This window comes from Dermacentor albipictus, chromosome 8 (genome assembly GCF_038994185.2).
Source record: "Dermacentor albipictus isolate Rhodes 1998 colony chromosome 8, USDA_Dalb.pri_finalv2, whole genome shotgun sequence".
Classification (NCBI taxonomy): domain Eukaryota; kingdom Metazoa; phylum Arthropoda; class Arachnida; order Ixodida; family Ixodidae; genus Dermacentor; species Dermacentor albipictus.
Window position 1 is genome coordinate 59,951,450 of NC_091828.1, and position 14,024 is coordinate 59,965,473.

The 14,024-nt window shown below is 43.0% G+C and overlaps 1 protein-coding gene across 4 annotated transcripts in view; it reads right to left on the minus strand.

The window, feature by feature from the left end:
• The window catches only part of LOC135915169 (AP-4 complex accessory subunit Tepsin-like), a 63,485-nt gene that overhangs the window by 40,298 nt on the left and 9,163 nt on the right, over positions 1 to 14,024 (minus strand). For 3 of the 4 annotated variants that reach the window (XM_065448206.2, XM_065448207.2, XM_065448208.1), the window contains 3 exons: positions 11,152 to 11,224; positions 5,338 to 5,432; positions 3,869 to 3,962 (listed from right to left, as the gene is read on the minus strand). In XM_065448206.2, coding sequence (XP_065304278.1) covers positions 3,869 to 3,962; positions 5,338 to 5,432; positions 11,152 to 11,224 — 262 coding nt within the window. Of the gene's footprint in view, positions 1 to 3,868; positions 3,963 to 5,337; positions 5,471 to 8,778; positions 8,876 to 11,151; positions 11,225 to 14,024 lie in introns of those variants that run through there. The other variant, XM_065448209.1, reaches the window with a different exon arrangement.

A 14,024-nucleotide genomic window follows, 5' to 3' on the forward strand; every position in this document is an offset into this window, starting at 1 on the left:
CCACTCGATACCTTCCTTCCCTCATTTAAGTTATCTGCTAGCAACTACATGCACGATGCCATTGCATGAGCTAATCATGTACGACAGATTGAGTGCACTCGGCTCACTTTGTCACAAACCAGCGAGAAGCCTTTTTGCCCGGTTGACAACAGCGAGAGGGATTGTCCGAGAAGCACCTCTCCAGATACACCGGCCCTTATCCTGTGTTGAGCCAAGTAACTGAAGTGACATATGAGATAGGCCCAGTGTCTCCTCTGATCCTCATCGCTATCTAGTGATGTCGTTCACAATGCTTGGCTCAAGCCATACCATTGTCCCATCGACATTAATCTTTACCACCACCAAAATGGTGCTTTTGCCACCGGCGTAATGCTATAGGTCAGCTGCAGGTGATAGCAAAGCACCGGGAAGACAACGAAGAGCTCTAGCAAGAGCAGGATTTTATCTTGCTCAGCATAGCGTGTCATGTGTAAGATAACCTGTACATAGTCTTGCGTTCGTATTTCCTTCCACGTAACATAGTAAATAACAACTACAACTTGTGGACACAAGTTTACGTCAAACTGGACATTACTTCTGCACATTTGTGCTTACCGGTCATGTGGCATGGCTGCCGGGCACAAAAGCATTTCACTTCACTCATATAGTGGTAAATAGGTTCAGATGTCCGACACGTGTCATGTAATAATTACGTCACACATTGCAGCACAAAAGTATGAAACTTATAATTTCACAACGAGTTACTTGACATGCACCTACAAAACTATTTTTCATATGTGGCATATCACTTTTTTGGTCACAGACGTGGGCAGTGAGAGAAGTCTCTCTAACCTTTGTAGCATTGCCTGCTATGTATGAAATGGAGTACGTCATTTGCATATTAGGCTTCAAGGTGACCAACAGTTGTGGTACCTGGAATATTATTCTAGGGACCATAGTGGCATTGAGCTAGAAGAGAAATGTCACTCATTATAGACTGCACAGCTATCATAATTATTAGCCACAACATTTCAAAAGATGCATACTTCGACAGACAATATATGGAGACGCGCATAATAGTGGAGACAGGCTTTTCCGCAATTATATGCCCCAGCACAAGATGGCCGACCTCCCACTCACAGTACTGTGAATGGGAGGTCAGCTATCTTGTGTGGGGCATCTCACCAATGAGCAGAGGGTAGGCTTGCAGGCAGCGAGGATAGAGCACGGGAGAGATAGTAGCAAAAATAGCAGCACCTGCTCATGAACTCATACTTTATTTACACTGTTAGAAAGACGTCTACCATTATGTGTGGGTCGAATGAGACTTGCGGGGAAGCGCACTCGCAGAATTTTGCATCGATTACAGCAGTGTCGGGAGTGCTACCATCACAAACCGTTCACATGACTTTTATGTAATTGTAAGAGTTAACTGGTGCAAGGTACTGCTGTCAATTTTTATTTGTTGAAATAGTAGCCGTACAGTACTTTAGGTGTTTCACTATCATGTCATCTTGGTGCTATTGCACGCAAGAATTGAGAAACTGTTCGTATAAGAACTATAAGAGCCCATGGAAAATAATCTATGCAAGGCAATTTCTAGCTCAGCTGTTACAATTACAGTGTCACTGGCTCGAATGCCTTTTCAGGCACGCCTCTCTTTGTTACACAAAAAGGCAATCTAATCTGCTAGGGGGCACTAAGGAATGGTTGGCAGAGGCGATTGGAAGATTGATGGAAGTAAGGAAATGACTAACAATGGAGGTGCACAAAAACAAATTTTCCTATAGGGGTTCACAAAATTTGGCAATGAAAATTCTTCCGGGTTTTTTAAGATCGGTAGGACATGCACGTCAGCATCTATGGGCAGCAGCGTTACCGGCAATGTGTCACTACGAAGCACGTGCTTGGCCCAGAGTCGAAATAAGTGATCCTAATGCAATATTTGAAGCCAGTAATGCAAGCATAATTAGTTGCAGACATCCAAAACAATGGCACTGCTATTTCCTGCACTGTAAGGGATTCCGGAGAACTTTGAAAACAGAAACTGAACTGCGGAAGAGCGCAATTGTCATGCCTTTAGCAGACGCCCACGAGTGATGCAGCAGTTACACCTCACTGTCACGCGAGCATGAAGCGAGCATCCTTATCGAGCTGTGGTCTCACTGAAACAATGTACGCTCGTTTGCTGGCTTCTCGTGGGCGCAGGGTGTGGGGCTACCTGATCGCACCTGGTCAGAAGTGCAGATCACCTCGCTCAAGTTTGTGGTTATTACATTGTGGCCACATTGATGCATCACTGACAGTGCCGTAAATGAGATGGGAAAAAAATTTACCGTCAATTACGATACTCCCTAATGCAGAATTTGAGCACAGCTCTACACGAGCGTTCATTTTGCTATACAGGTTGTCCCACGTAACTTGAGCCATAGTTTTAAAAATAAAAGGCACTCCGGACGCAAGTTGAACTGAATGCATAATGTTGGCACTGGCCTGGAGTTACTCGGGCTATTTTTTATTTTCCTCTTAACTAAAGGATCAATTATGTTTAATTAATCAACTTTTTAAGTATTGGCTACAGATCCCAAGTGTGATACGCAAAGCTGTAGAGCACCTTGAGAAACCTCTGAATAAATTGTTTCGAACACGATATATCTCACATGGTCTTTTTTCTCGCATTCTATAGAAAGCCCACGAAATATGAAAAAATACCACGTGACGGCATGCTTGCACACTGTTATTGCGCAGCTCTCAAGCGTGTGATGGATGAACAAGGTCGGCTGCAGCGAGATTGGCCTGCGACAGGGAGTTATGTCTGGTGTAGGTATCTGGGCATGCGGCTCTTATCACATGACGGTGCAAATGCCCTGTCGTGTGCTCCAAAAAACAGACTTTGACACCTGGCCCCCTGCTGCGGCGTGAGGGCACAATTACGTGGAAGCGAGCAGCCAAGCAAGCATGCATGAGCATTTATAGAAAATACAAAATAAAAGCGGGGTCACGCAACCTGGCCTAGCATCTGGCTCGGCTAGCGAGCTGCTGCCAGGTGAAAAGTGAGCACAAGCAATGCTGGCGATGCTGCCCTGGTGCCTTCTTTTTTTACTGGCAATTTCAAAGTCGAGATTTCAAGATATCTGTACTACGGCGCAAAACTGTTCAAGATAAGAGGTCAAAAATACGTGGTTTGACACCGCAGCAAGAACATTTTTTTTACTTATCCGACATTAAGAGATATCCAAGTTTGAATTAACAAGGGTTTACTGTATATGTTACTATGCAATGCTGGCTCAAGAAGGCCAGCTTTGGGATGCTCCAGCAGTTGTGCGAGCGGTACCTGGCCAAACAGTGATCTCCAAGGGGCCGCATTGTTGGGCCACGCTCAATTTGTCTGTGCATCACCGATGAGCCACTCTGATAACTTCGCTATTAAAACACCAGAGCTGCCCAGTGTGTGCCGACTCAAGTTACAGCTCGCTGCGCCTGGCACGACGGCAATGCCTAGTGGAACAGGAAATTTGGCTAGTTGGTATTAGCTAGACGTGATTTGCTCTATTGCTCTATAGTGCTAAAGACACAACACACGGGAGCCTCGTGTGCCGTCACATGATATGGGCGAGGGCACTGCTTGTCGTTTGCCCCCAAAAAAGGCAAGAGCTGTGATAAGTAACCACGTCACCGTATGCATAATAATGGCATAACTGTTGCTGTCACTTCCATAATAAGTGCATGCATATTACTTAAGCTAGCCAGAGCTGTACATGCCTTCCTCTATGATGTATGACCTCTGGATCGAGGGCTGCAGGCTATTGAAGCACAAACAGAAAGCATGCAGCAACAAGTGTGGCAAAGACAGTCGTCCATTATAAAAAGAAAGAAAGAGGGTACTCACTCGCAACTGATCTAAGGGCAGCGTCTTTCCTGGCCAGGATAGTCCGTACACTGGTGTGACCATTGGTGATAACGTGCTGCAGCACCCTCAGGCACTGCTTGGCACCAAGAACACGAGGGAAAAAGAAAAGCAATCTAAAACAACAAATCGTTCAACCCCTTTCTGCGGCCTGAAAAGAAATAACTTGGTCCGAATGCAGTTGTGCGACAGACCCTTCATCGTGACATGGTGCAGGTTAACTAAAGTTCTTTTTCTATAACATTGCCTACCTACAGGGTGTTTCTTTCTATAGTTAAGAGAATTTTTTTTAAATCACTCATGGCACGTAGCACAATTCTATTTCTTGAGCTAGATTACTCTCTGAAGCGGACATTATTTGCCCAAGAAATTAAAATGGATGTTTGTCTAATTGACAAATTTTCACTTATTAACTTTTACCGCAGTTACATTATGGTGCATACTTCAATTTAAGAATTGTAGCCAGTCCCTTCGAAAGTTATGTCAAACTGGAACGAATTCTGAAGATGACAGGAGTCCTGAGATGTGTGTTCCAAAGGTTTGCGGCAAAATGCATTGGTATTATTGGTTCCAATTGTACCATTGATACCACTGGTAGCTTCATTGCATAAAGAGGTGTTTTGTTAAAAGAAAAAAAAGGAACAACAGTACATTTTTAGCGCAAGTTTGACTGTGTGTATCTGAAAGCTTGTGCCTGTTTAAAATTATCACTCCAAGTGGATGGGCCTTGTGAATATGTGTATGTACTGCAATGAAATTAATTACTTTGAACATTGATTAGCGAAATTTTGTTAGTCAATTATTCACTTTGGTTTTCAGTGTAACACCTGCCTCTTCATGTAATGCAGCTGAACAAGTAGAATTGTGCTATATGCCACAGAAGATATTTAAAAAGTTCTGTTGACATTAAAGCAAAAACAAATTAAACTATGGGGTTTTACCTGTCAAAACCACATTCTGATTATGAGGCATGCCGTAGCGGGGGATTCCGGATTAATTTTGACCACCTGGGGTTCTTTGTCATGCGTCTTAATCGAAGTACACGGGTGCTCTTGCATTTCGTCCCCATCGAAATGTGGCCGTCATGGCCAAGATTTGATCCCGCGCTTAGCAACGCAACACCAAAGCCACTAAGCGACCACGGCGGGTTGATGTTAAAGCACGCTGAACAAATGAGTGCACATACAGACCAGATTTATGTTGGTTTGATTCACAGTTGTTATTCAGGGCTTTTCTCGTGGCAGGTAATTACTAGACTCAGTGGTAGGGAGCTTTGGTAGCTTGCAGGGGAGGAGTTTTGGAAGTACTGAGCAATGCATTAAAGATAAGCGTTTAGAAGAAGACGAGAACTTTAGGCGATGACAACAAGGCAAGTCTCCGGAGCCGATGCTTTAACCAGAGGACTTGTCGAAATGCCGACCGCTGTTGAAAAACAAGTGTGCCAGACTAACCTTCACTTTTGTCGGTGATCGTCCCTCCAGTAAGGCGCCCAGAAGGTAATCCACAACTTGCTCAGCATACTGACCATCGTTCTCCAATGTCATGGCTGTTTTTCATTCAGGTTGAGAAAAATGACAGCAGGAGCTTGAGAAGGAAGGATAAGTGTAGGACTTACACCTGGGGTAGTTTTTTGTTATAGCTAGTGCTGCTGATATTGAAAAAAATTGACACAAATGTAAAAATGCAGACAGGAAAGACAGTGTATCGTTCTTGTCTTCTCGTCTCTGACTTGTGCTCGTGCTGTTTGACAGCTGTGCAAAGGTTCTCTGTCCATGCATGCTTAACCAATATCACAATGTCACAGTGCCCTTGAGAATGGCCTAGTGATCTACCTACCAGAGTATGTAGAATGTGAAGATATCACAGGTGCAGGATGCCAGAGAAATGTTTTGCCAACTTTGCTGTGCCTTAAATTGCTCGTAAGTATAGATATATGGGAATCTGCATATATATTCCAACATAGGGCACTGAGAAACGTGAGCAACAACAGCACCACTGTAACACTTTTGCATACTGCAATATTGAAAGAAGAAAATAAGGAAAAAGAGGCCAAACAAATGACACGAAGTTTATCTATTACAAAAGTACACTTACACAGAACAACTTATGAGAAACACATGTTGTAACACACTGCCAAAAGCACATAGCGCTTTCTTTACCACTAGAAACATGTTCATTTTCAGAGCTTTTATGCTTGAAGAACTTATTTCAAGATGTAGTAGTCACAGCTTATACCACGCTTTATACCACCTGCTTTGTAAACTTGGCAATATAAGAATCAGTACGCAGGTAATTGGTTTAATTGAGGCATATTTGTCACATCGGCAGCAAGTCATTAGAGTAAAAAATAGTGTCAGGTAAGCGGGAAGTACACTCAGGGGTACCGCAAGGATCCGTGTTAGTACCACTCTTGTTCCTGATATACATAGATGACACTTCTTCAGTCGTCAAATCACCTGTTAAAATTAAGAATTTTGATGATTTTTTATTGTTGAATTTATTATCCTGTTAAATGCAGAGAGGATCAGGTTAAAGTGAGCCAGTGCCTTCAATCATTAAGCTCGTAGTGTAGCAAATGGGAGATGGCAAATAATTACACAAAATCTCCTTACACTAATACAAATAAGAAAGAAGGCTCCGTTTTTGTTCGAGTGTAATACTGGGGTCAAAGACTGGTTTAACACGACTAGATTCAAGTACTTAGGCGCAACAATAATGAATAAATTAAATTGGCTTCAGCATATAGAGAATGTGTGGTTATCAGCATATCAAAAATTGTGTTTTCTTAGGAGGAAATTACCGAATGTGATGAGGGGAGCGAAGCTAACGGCTTATAAGACATCTTTGTCTGGTCCTAGAATATGCTAGTGCAGTTTAGAGCCCACATCAGAAGATTCTAAAGAAGAAATTGGAATGTATTTATCAAATCTCAGTAGCCTATATATGCTCGAAGTATAAGCACACCGACTCGGTTACAGCCGTGTTAACTACTTGTGACTCAGAGCCGCTAGAAGTAAGAAGGCAGAAGTGTCGATTGAAATTGTTTTATTTAAATTATTGCAAAGAAAGATTAAGATAAACAAAGGCACATATACATAGCAGCAGCTTCAAAAAAGATGCTTGCAAACAGCCCGCGCTCCCATAGTGCAACTAATGCGAGCCCATACTGATTTCTTTCGTGCTTTTTTTTTCCTGAGACTACAAACCCATGGAATAGCTTATGGGATGACGTTGCACAGAAAAACTATGTACATGATTTTGTACTCTGCATGGATAAGTATTTCAATAAATGTGCTTTTGCTTGTTAGTTGACCAGTGTGAAATCTATGTGCATTTGTGCAAATTCCATTCATTGTACCCTACCTGTAATGACCCTTAACCAAGGCTTAACATACGTATGACTAAATGAATAATACATCAAGTCGTAGCCTGATCACTAGTGTTTTGAATGGAAGTAAAGCAGTAATAATTGCTCAGAGTTTATGAAAATTCATATGCGAAACGTCAAAGAAGCATCTCAAGGATCATGAATGAAAGTAATAATTTGCTATCTCTAGTATAAGTACTCAGAATGAAAATAAAAATCTGAAATATACAAAATATGCACTTGGCTTCTAGCTCCCAACTTCTGTTGGTTAGGCCACTAAAAAAAAAGAATATTATGCAGATTTGCTGGCCTCAATACTGGCCATAGAGATGGCCCTGCTATGCAAGAAAGCCATGGCGTCGCAAATGTGAAAAGAGGAAAGCGCCTATAGTTCCGGGAGCATTTGCTTTTGCTCACTGCAGCAGGCACCTGGTTCCATACATTACTGCATTATTTAGGCTCGCAAAGCAATGGTTGCCAGGTCAGGGAGCATGCAGACACCTCCTCATCCTTGATTATTATGTTCAGTCAGCTTTTCTGTGCAAGCAAGGTCGCCTAGCAGGCATTCAACTGGTACTGGAGCCTCCACGTGCTTTGTTCAGTTCCTGTACAGTATTGAACAGTAATGTGAAGTGTTGAACAATAATGTCCAGTAATAAATAAGGGCACTTGTACAGGTGGTGTTTAAAATGTAAGAGATTAGACAGCTAAGTCAAGCTTCAGTCAAAGGTCAGTCTCAAATCAACTGCGTGCTCTCGTGCTATTGAAAACCCAACACAGTGGGAAGGACTGCTCGTAATAACTTGTACATACGCTGTCGAAGTGCTGATGGATAAAAACAACCCACGATGGGTAAAATAAAGTTGCACTTGATATCAGCCGAACCCAATTATCAAGATCAGATGCACTCATAAGCATCTAACATTGTTTTGGACATCGTTAAAATGGCCTATACATCGGATCGAAAAATTCAACCCGAGAGAAGCTTCTGTATCTTCACTGCTGCTGTGATTTGAAAATTACGTTGCTGAGTCAACCAAAGCTCAAATTTTGCGTCTTTTCATGGAAGAAGTGCTAGGAGCACTGGAGGCTAGCTTCGACGATACCTCCAGTCAAAGCTTTATTTTTCCAGACTCTCCAATCTGCCGAAAATCGTCAGGTCTGATCAATAGTATAAAGTGCAGTCATCATATGCTGCAAGGAATTGCTAGTAGAAGTATTCAAACAGATATGTTTAACATGTGGAAAAACTGTCAGTCGAATTGAGCGATTTCCTTGGGCCCAGGAAGGAATGAATTAATTTTTGCCATAAGAGAAATCCAAAAATTTGTAGCTGCCTAAATTGTTTCCTCTGTATAGCTTACTTTTGAATATATTTTTTGTGTACTTAGTAGTTGTTATTAATGCGAAAGCCTTATAGGTCCCATTACACGAAAATCCGTTGGCGTTGGCATGACTGAAAGATAGCACAAAAAATCGCCGACAGCGCAATGAGTAAAAACACGACAAAAATGCTCAAACTGACGTCACATTTCTCAGGAAAGTTCCTGCAAACAAAGTACATCATTGGCTTTGAAAAGAAAATGTGGCACATTTCAGTCTGGGTGCGAATCAAACCCGGGTCTCAAGGGTGCGAGACGAGCGTGCTTCTTCGATGCCAGGGTGGCTCCACAGTTTTAGTTGACTAAAGGTGCACCTAGTATGTGCATGACTGCACACATCACATTGCAGCCATGAGTGCATAAAATAAAAAGCATTAATGCTCGACTCACCACCGCTACACGGTCCTTCGGTTTATGAACTCGTCATGGGAAAGCGAGCACATTGAGAAGCTTGGCGCATTTTGATTTGGCCTTAGCGGACGCTAAGGTGAGAGCTAGTGCTGACAAGGGACATGCGGAAAAGAACATTTCACGAGAGCGACTATGATGCTTTCGCATTCCCACGCATAAGCAGTCTTAAGCGCCTCTGCTGGATTTTTTTTTTTTCAGCAATTGTTATCTAATTATGTACTGATTGGCCTAACAGCTGTACTTACCTCGAGATGCTTTATGCTGACTGCTTAAACAACACTAGTGTTTTGTTTTTGTAGAATACTTACTACATTTATTGCGAATTACCTTCCTCACTTATTTTTAATAATAAACGTGAAGTACACTAACAACTGTAGTCCAACTACAAAAAAAAAGAACGCAAATTTCCATGTTTCCTTCCCCATAGGAGGGAAAGCTAGTCAAGCTATTTCAATGTTTTTCCCCCTTCCCCCCCATCAATGTCTGGATGGAAATAGAGCCATTATTATTAGTATATTGAAGCATTGTGCCGCTAGCTCACCAAAGTATTGCGCAAAATTTCGTAGGTCTTGCTGAGATAAAAATATTTTCCTCTATCATAAGTGTTGCAGAGCTTGAAGGATATTGATGTGCAGTAAAGGTGCTCGCATTTTGCGCATGTGCAACGAATGCTACACCGCTCCCTCGAAAACATGTTAATAAGGTGCCCGTCATCTGACACAGCTGCACAGGAGTGAGCGGTTGTTAAACAGTCATTCACTGTGTACGACTCTTTAAGCACTACGACAAACAGATATCTTTTTTTTTTTTCTCAGATCTTATCATTGAAGAGGGTAGCCATACCTCAGGCCCAAATTGAACCTTCCTTAAAGCTGAAAATTACTCGAGTTGGCAAATGCCATTTTATTTAACACATTTACTGAAGCAGCACTTCTTGAAGTCTCTATTCCTGTGCAGGGTGACCCACTGGTGGGTCACTTGTCATATTTATCCGGTGCACTGTGTCTTGCCACAGGGTCACCAGGGAGTTGTGCTCCTTTGAAACTTCCTCGAGGTGGCGCAAAGAGATGGTGCCAAGACACGGCAGATCAGAAGCAAGAAACATTTTTCACCTTCGTTGATTTCTAGTAAAGCTGTCTCTTGCACATTGTAGGAAAGCCGGGCCTGTGACCCACGTTGCAGCAAAAGTGTTAGTTGTAGCTAAATCTGCGATTTGCCTGGCAAGCAGTGTCTGCCTCTTAAAGTAATCAAGCTGATATGACAGAACCACGATATCTACTGCGGGAGATTGCTAATAAGTCTGTTCCCATTCATACAGGTTATTAGATACACAGCATTAAGCTACAGTTCAGCTTCATTCCAAGACATATGCGACAGGTGCTTGTTAGGGCCCAGGACCAGACCTCTAAAATCCTGGCAGTCCAGAGGGCTCACGAGAGGGCTATCAGGTTTCACCTGATGCTCCCCGAGTGGGCCTAGCCAGGTGACATTGAGTTTACTCGCGTCTGTTGTGGACCAAATAAAGTCGTAAATAAAATAAAATAAAATCACTCACTCGCAGTCTAATACGCTATGTAATGCCCTCCCCGTGAGGGCCTTTAGGGGTAACATGAATAAATATAATGTCTCGTAGGACTACATGTGTACCACTAAACACTCTTGCTCCTCCCCATTTTTCTAAATGTATTTTGCACTAGCCACAGGCTATCATGCAGTACCAACCAACCCAAACTGTCATCTTCCTGAACCACCGAGTGCATTTATTAAATGATGCATAGCATTCCTGACAGCCCAACCAACAGGCAACATAATGGACCAGTACTGTTGAACCTTGTCACAACGAAGTTGCGTCCAACACTAAAATAGTTTCGTTATATACGATAATCATTACAAACATATAATAGTTGCCTGCCAATATCAATGAGAAATATTTTAGATTTACTTTGTTACCTGCAATAATCCATTATATCAGGGTTCAAGAGTACTGGAAACAGTGAAAACCCTTTTTCTTTTTCATTTTTGGATACAGACAGTATCCATAAAGAGGTCGAGCGAGCCCACAAACCTGGCTAAGGCCAGTAAAAAGTTGAGTTTTCAAAGGATACAGCTTATCTCTTTGTACAAGTAGCCAGGCACTGGGGCATCAACATTGGACGTGGCTTCGGCCAACAGCGGCACCTAGTGGAAGACAGTACAGACAGAAATGCACCGTTATATTGAGAGCTGTTACTGTAGAAAAGGTGAAGAAGTCAGCCTGAAGGACAAGCTTTTGTCTTGCTCCTCCACGTGAAGAGAAGGGTAAACGGCACAGGCAGGAACAGAAGATGCATGAAGGTGATGAAATAATTGCACGATGTCCCGCACGTGCGATAGCAACGCTTCGAGCTAGTGTACAAAACCGTCATTGCCTCCGCAGCCTCTATTATTTGCACTGTTTATTTTTAAATTCTAGAGCTTTACGTGCCAAAACCACCATGTGGTTATGAGGCACACTGCAGTGGGGGGCTCCAGATAAATTTCACCCGCCTCGAAATACGGCCTCCGCAGCCGGGGTTTGATCCCGCGCAGCTTAGTTGCACTGGTGCTTTAGTCACACAAGTGTTCAAACCAGCAAGCAGCTGCTGCAAGATAGTGACTGTTAGTTCGAGGTTACAGCCCTTCGGTGTGCCATCGTCGGCAACCTACAGGAACACCTGTGCGCAACAAGCATCAGATTCGTACGAGCACTTCCCGTGGTCTTCCATGCAACTTAAATCCCCTCACGGTTATATAACAGAATCCACCAGTTGAAGTAAACATGTTTCTTGTAGCACAAGTTACTCGCTGCCAATTAAGTCATGAAACAGTCAGCACTTACAATAAGCATCCATCGTTAAGAAATTTTATCCGCATCACTGTGTCACCAGCAGTCAGACCGCGTGTGTGACACCAGTGAAAGATTCGTATTGGAAACACAATTAACAGAACGCCGGCCAAAATGGTGTTGTCGATGGGGTTAGACACTTCGGCTACCACACGGAAGCCTTGCTCGCCAACGCTAGGCGACATTAGGTAACAGTAGTCAGCGAACAAGGCTTCTGTGTGGAAGCAGGAATGTCTAGCCCCTTTGACAACACCATTTTCGTCGGCGTCCTGAAAACTGTGTTTGTAAAAAGAATCTACTTCCCGACCAAACAAGACGTCGTACAATTACTGATTTCACCAATAAAAGAAGCCAGCAAGAGCAGGGCGGCACATAAGAAGTTCTTGTGTGATTGGCAAAAACTGGTGCACGACATCAATGTAACGTAAAATGGAGTGCCATTTACACTATGCCAGGCACAGCATCCCCAGTTGTAACTTCAGTGTTATTTCCATCAATGCTACAATGGCCGTACCAGATTCACGCAATGAAACTAACACCTCCAAAAGCAACTCTTTAGAAAGTTTGTGCTTACTACTCAACACTTTGCGACACATAAAAAGGGAATGAATAATTTTACAGCAGAAAGAAAAAATGAAAGAGTAATGCACTGCCACTTGTTCAACAATGTGAAATGGGGGCACGTATAGACGCGAGCATGTGTACAGACACTGCATAAATGTCATATATGGGTGCAGACTTATTTAAGCTCTACACTTAGTGTTCGTGTGCCCAATTATAACTTCGTCACTTTCGGATTCAGTCCAGACCCATTTCTAGCAGCTTAAGTATGATTAAAAGCAGCAGAACACAATTTTTAAAGTGTCAGTGAGAGACGGAAAGACGACCCTCATTACTGCAACCTTTAATCCGAGTCGCCTTTTCAACTAGCTTTGTTGCACCCACAAATGTACATTCACTCAAAGCTGCAGTCCAAGTAACATTTCGGATATCAAAACATTCTATATTTCAACCCTAGTTTACTTGAAAGATTAGAAATTGGCCTGGTGTACATCACTACTGTCAAAAGCAGGCCCTTGTGACCACGCAGATGTTGATCTCTCTCTGCTTTTTTCCAACAAATTTCGCATACATTTAACAGATTTTGCTGCACAGGTATACCAACGAGCATCTCAGAATATACAGGCAACTCAATTTAGACATTGTTGGTTTTGTTACAGCTGATAATATTGAAGCACCGTCACAGTGTGTAAAACTATGGATGCAGACTAAGGGTTGCCAAAGGCGCATACTGAGGCAAGTTAAAGTGACAACTAATATTCCAAGGAGTCCAAGGCATCACATCTGCTTACAACAAAGCTCTTGTAAATGCAAAAATGATGTAAATGTAGGACAGGATTGTGCAAGTATGGTACCAGCTTCTGTGACATGACATGCCTCCTAATTGGTAAACTAATCAACCGCCAATATTTAAGGACCACGAGACTTTATGAATTCCCCTGGCTGTAAACTCATTCACTTTGACCACAATTACTCCCTGAACGTCCCTAAAGCCTCCAACTCTGTGCAAAACTTCAGCAGTCAAACAGGAAGTCCCTCCCACTGTAGGCGATGACAGCTGTACGACCCCCACAGTGGCCCGATGACACTACTGGTAGCACTTTGTTGACCAAGATCCAGTCCAGCGATGACAGGACAAATAGGAATAATAACTGCAGTAGTGAGCATTGTGCTGCAAATGACTGCCGCATCACACACAAGCCATACTCTACGAGTACATTTCCTGTGCTCTTGCCTGTGAAACATCTGTGGACAGGACTGCACTCCCAACTCTGTATCGCACACACTCCAAGCCACGTACACACTGCCAAGCATGGAACACGTGTGACTGGTCGGCGATTAGTGCGTATGTCCTCCAATAGCACATTGCTTGCTGCAGTCTTATGTACCCAGTTGTGGGAACAGGCGGTTTCACCCTTCACCATGTGGTGAAGCTAAAGCTGAGGTTTAGGAAGCGCTGAGGCGAGGGGGTGGCGCAATGACAGCACCATGATGACGAAATGACAGCGTTACAGAATGGATGGAGAAAACCGAGTTTTGGGCTTTTAACTGCTA